Below are 5316 nucleotides of genomic sequence, written 5' to 3'. Positions count from 1 at the left end.
ATAATACAAGAATGAATATATCATGTTGCTATTGAAGATTAAATGTACAATCACCTCTTATAATTTTCTTTAGTAACAAAGATAAAGAAGACTAGGAAAACTAGATAACTCCTCAATACATGTCATTATCTCAACAACATAACGAAGACTAGGTAACAAAGTTTAACGATTCAAAGAATCCCTATAATACAAGAATGAATATATCATGTTATTACTGAAGATTAAATGTACAATCACCTCTTATATTTTCTTTAATATCAAACTTCTTCCAAGTATAAATTCAGTTTTCAAATTTCTATATATCCAAGTAATTTTTGTAGGATGCTCTGATGTTTTACTTCCGAGTGTAGTTCGCTTCCACATATCAAAACGATGGGGTGCTTAGTCATCACGTGATGATCGTTGATGCAAGGTTTTCGTTCGCTTCCACATATGAAAAGTATGGGTTGCTTTATCAATTGATGCTAGGTATGTAGCTATCTCAAGTGTTTAATTGTTAATTAATTGATTAGAACAGTACATTATTTATTCTTAATTAATCATAATATATAAATACTCAAAATACTTTGGTCTATACACAATGCTTACTCCAGTTCGTTTTTATGATATTTTATCGATCAACTTGATGTTAAAAAGACAGAAGACTTTAACAAAATGTGAAGAATAATATTATTTACGAAGCCTTGAACATAACTTAAAATCTAGGGACTAAAGTTGTACATTTGGAATATTTCAGGGACCAATACTATAACGAATCAAACATAAAAGAGAAAAGCTGCTTAGACTCCCCCAAAGACAACCATTTTAGAAAGAGAAAGAGAAGGAGAAAAAGAGAGACATGAAGGGAGAGATGGTGTTGGTAATATTGCTGATAGTTGTATTACTGATCGTTATGAAGGTGTTTTTGGTGATATGGTGGAAACCAAAGAAGATTGAAAAGCATTTTTCTGCACAAGGCATAAAGGGACCTCCATATTGCTTACTTATTGGCAATGCCAAGGAGATGATGAGTTTTATGGTGAAAGCTTCCTCACAACCTATGCCTTTCTCTCACAATATTCTCCCCAGAGTCCTCTCTTTCTACCATCATTGGAAGAAAATCTATGGTATATTCCATACCCATATGTCCAATTCTCTTCTTTCTATATCATCTTTTAAGTTATCATCATCTAGCTAAAAGGCGGATATATCAGATACTCTCACCTTAAATGCTTGACGACCCTGAAAATATAAGTTGAACTTTGTGTCTTTTGTTGAGTCTGAAACCATTTTCTTTTTCTTCGTAATTATGTTCATTAAGACCGTGAAATTTGATCTCCGTGATCAAAACATAGGTTCTTGGTGATTACACATGATATAAGAGTGTTGGAGCATGTTGAGGGTATGTTATGGTCAAAGAAGTTGATGGTTCTTTGTTTTCTAGATAAATCTGAGAGATTTATTCCTGTATTGTTCATCTTTTGACGTGGGTTCTTATTATTTTTGGTTATTTTTTATTTATATTGGTTCTTTTGAATTATATATAGCCATATAGCACATGGGTGTGTATATAATCCCCATGTATGAATGCTAATAGGGTTATTCAAACTATTTACATTAAGTCTCTACATGGATCTTATATGAAAACACTTGTTTCACATTTTGCACTATTCGTTATTAATATCATCATCATCATTAATAATATTATTTACAACGATACAAAAATATTTAATTTTGAATTAATTTAATGTTAGCTATGCATTGGTCTTACATCAATTTTGACATTTTATATGCAATATTTTGTCAAAATTTTACGACGACACTATCAAATAATAGGGAGTTTTTTAATGAAATTATACAGGTCCCACATTTCTTATATGGTTTGGACCTATGGTTCGTCTCACTGTCTCTGATCCTGACCTCATTCGAGAAGTCTTTTGTTCGAAATCAGAATTATATGAGAAAAATGAAGCTCACCCTCTTATCAAACAACTAGAGGGTGATGGGCTCCTTAGCCTCAAAGGTGAAAAATGGGCTCTCCATAGAAAGATCATCACTCCTACGTTTCACATGGATAATCTCAAAGTACAATTTTCTATACTTCCAAGATTTTCAGTCATTAGTTTAACTAATAATAAATAAAAAGATATTAAATTAATGAAAAATTATTTTTATTATTCTTGTAGTTATTGGTACCCGTAGCAACGTGTAGCGTGGTGAAAATGCTTGATAAATGGTTAGACATGTCGGATTCTGGGGAAGTGGAAATCGAGGTGTCTGAATGCTACCAAAACCTAACGAAGGAGACAATGACTAGGACTGCGTTTGGCAACATTAACTACGAAGATGGAAAACATATTTTTCAATTACAAACTCGACAAATGGTCTTAACTTCTGAAGCATTTCAAAAAATTTCCATCCCAGGTTATAGGTATGTGTCAGAAATCCTAATTAATCACTTTTTTCAATGAGAAGCGTCTACATATTTTCAAATTGACAATATAATATCGTTTATTCAAGACATGCATGAAAATTTCAAACCATATATAGATGTACGAATTTTTAACATGAAAGGTAAATCTTAATATACTGTCTATACATCTATAATATATCCTTTTTGCATACTTTATAAAAGTACAATGAACCATCATCTGTCTTTTCATAAATTTCGTCGCTATAGTTTAAATGACACATGTATACTAAAACACTATTTAAACAACCATGTGATGATTACTTTCCGTCCATATCAGTGTCGAATCAACATTATGAATATTAACTATAAGTTGATCTACATGTTATTGCGTTAGTCTGTTTTTGTCGCTGAAAACTAATAGAAGTATTTGTTTTGCGTGCTTAGGTTTTTTCCCACAAAAAGAAATAGAGAATGTTGGAAATTACAGAAGGAAATCAAGAAAAGGTTAATGAGGGTCATTGAGAGGAGGAGAGAAAAGTGGGACGACGATGAATTGGAAAATGGGCCGAAGGATTTGCTTGGGGTTATGATCGAAGCGAGTAGGAAAGAATCTTTGAATTTCTTGCCGGCGATAACGGCAAGTGACATCGCGGAGGAGTGCAAGAGCTTCTTCTTCGCTGGAGAACAAACAACATCCAACCTGCTGACGTGGACCACCGTATTGCTAGCAATGCACCCACAGTGGCAGGTGATAGCACGTGACGAGGTGCTAAATGTGTGTGGACCACGTGACATTCCCACCAAAGATTGTGTTTCCAAGCTTAAAATGGTCTCTCTCTCTCTCTCTCTCTCTCTCTCTCTCTCTCTCTCTCTCTCTCTCTCTCTCTCTCTCTCTCTCTCTCTCTCTCTCTCTCTCTCTCTCTCTCTCTCTCTCTCTCTTACATATTCTAATTCCGTATTTTCCCTCTGTTCATCTTAGTATAAATACAAAGTTTTAACCTTTGATAGCTAAATATTACTCAAAAAGAATAAGATAGTTGTTGAGCATATATCATGTGGGTGCAGAATATGTGTAAAAAATGATATTGGTTTCTTAAGCTAACAGGAGAAAAAATGATATACTTATATAAAATATAGGAAGTTTCCATTAATAGAAAACTTATTTTGAGTGGAATCATATGATCATCTAAATATTATTAATTTAAATCAAATCATTATCTGATTTTTTATTCTAAAGTTGCAATAATTATTTTGAAAATGAAAATCCACATACTGTCTTCATGTTACTAATATTTGTAATGATTAAAACCCAATAAACAAAGTAAAATATTAACCTCCAGTCAAGGTGTTTTATGGCAAATGAAGTCAAACTTAGCTGGGTGTGGGTTTAATAAATATATGGGATGAGTAATAGGTTCAATCCTTGCAGTATTCTAAAAGTGTCACGGAGTTTGCCCTGTAAAGGAGCACGAACTCTGGATACTCATTGAAATATTGCGATTAGGATTTCAGTTATAATCGTTTGCCGTTTCCAAAAATAAAAAAGATAAAAAATAAAAAATAAAAAAGAAACAAGGTGTTTTATGTTCTTTTGAGAATTAAGTTTCAAAAAGAGTTCCTCAAGGTTCAAATAATATTACATGTTGTAACTTTGAGATTGCTTTAAATTCCACAAAAACAAAATCTATTTTAATATACATTTATTATATTTAGTTTGAAGTGACATTTATTCTCATGCAGTTGACCATAATACTCAACGAGTCCATGAGATTATACCCTCCAATAGTGGCATCGATCAGACGAGCAAAAGCTGATGTTGAATTAGGAGGGTACAAGATCCCGCGTGGCACTGAACTTCTCATTCCAATCTTGGCAATTCATCATGATCAAACCATATGGGGTGATGATGTTAATGAATTTAATCCAAGTCGATTCTCAGATGGAATAGCTCGTGCAGCTAAACATCCTGTAGCCTTCATTCCGTTCGGGTTAGGAGTTCGCACATGCATTGGACAAAATCTTGCAATTTTACAAGCAAAATTGACTATTTCAATCATATTACAAAGATTCTCTTTCAAGTTGTCTCCAAAGTATCAACATGCACCAACTGTTCTTATGCTACTTCATCCGCAATATGGTGCACCAATTGTCTTCAAAAACTTAAGGACGGATCGTAGATCCAAAGGAAATTAAGGGTCATAAATTCCCCTAGGAGTACTACCCTATATGTGCGAGTGAACCTAGGCCTCTTAGTAGCACACAAAAACCATCACCATATAGCAAAGGGAAATAACAGGGAAAGCACCATTTCAAATCATAAATACTTAAAGATTAAGGGAGTAGATAGTATACATATTATGTTAAGTTTCATTTCTACCCCACTAGCTAGTTCATTAAAATGTTTATAATATCCCATCAAGTAAAAATGGCATCTAATTGCCCCATGTTTAGATTTTGGGCATGCAACTAGCTAATTAGAAACCTTTTGCTCTTAAGATATGTATTTGATGTAAATCTTGCTCAAATCGAACACCAATTATGTAAATACAAGGTATAATTTTTTGGTTGCTCTTTTTATCGGTTCACCATTTAGTGTTTAAATCAGACACAATAATAAAAAGCTTAATTTGCACAGTGTTTATGTCGAAAATGCATATTGAAGTAGCATTATCTTTTCCTTTTTCTCGTATGGATTTGTAAAAGCTATACTTTAAACAAGTAGGTTGATAATATATTCTACAAGAGATATTATTATAAACTAAAGATTCATACATGTTAGAAATATTTTCTATTTAATTAACGAAAAAAGAAAAGATTAATCTAAATAGATTTTTATATATATCTTAATGAAAACTGTACGTCAAAACGAAGGTGACACTATTTAATTGAGTTGAGCACCCAAAATTCAGGAAAAAACACTGTTG

General features: G+C 32.7%; 1 protein-coding gene across 1 annotated transcript; it reads left to right on the top strand.

Annotated features, from left to right (window-relative positions):
* The first annotated feature begins 807 nt into the window (after positions 1 to 807).
* Positions 808 to 4963, top strand: LOC145117558 (cytochrome P450 734A1-like). The gene is made up of 5 exons (XM_079053851.1): positions 808 to 1106; positions 1841 to 2064; positions 2166 to 2410; positions 2837 to 3221; positions 4133 to 4963. Exons 1-5 carry the CDS (start codon positions 839 to 841, stop codon positions 4583 to 4585), a joined length of 1575 nt encoding a protein of 524 aa, XP_078909977.1. The 5' UTR covers positions 808 to 838; the 3' UTR covers positions 4586 to 4963.
* Positions 4964 to 5316: the final 353 nt, after the last annotated feature.

This window comes from Lactuca virosa, chromosome 5, assembly GCF_052849685.1.
Source record: "Lactuca virosa cultivar CGN04683 chromosome 5, Lactuca_virosa_CGN04683_v6, whole genome shotgun sequence".
Taxonomy (NCBI): Eukaryota; Viridiplantae; Streptophyta; class Magnoliopsida; order Asterales; family Asteraceae; genus Lactuca; species Lactuca virosa.
The sequence above is the reverse complement of the archived record's forward strand: the minus strand, read 5'-3'. Positions and strand labels throughout refer to the sequence as shown.

Bases quoted from the DNA above. Each gene is read 5' to 3' on its own strand.
- LOC145117558 (XM_079053851.1), top strand. From the start codon at position 839: ATGAAGGGAGAGATGGTGTTGGTAATATTGCTGATAGTTGTATTACTG. The intron at 1,107-1,840 runs GTATATTCCATA...GAAATTATACAG, and splicing joins TCATTGGAAGAAAATCTATG to GTCCCACATTTCTTATATGG. The intron at 3,222-4,132 runs GTCTCTCTCTCT...ATTCTCATGCAG, and splicing joins GTGTTTCCAAGCTTAAAATG to TTGACCATAATACTCAACGA.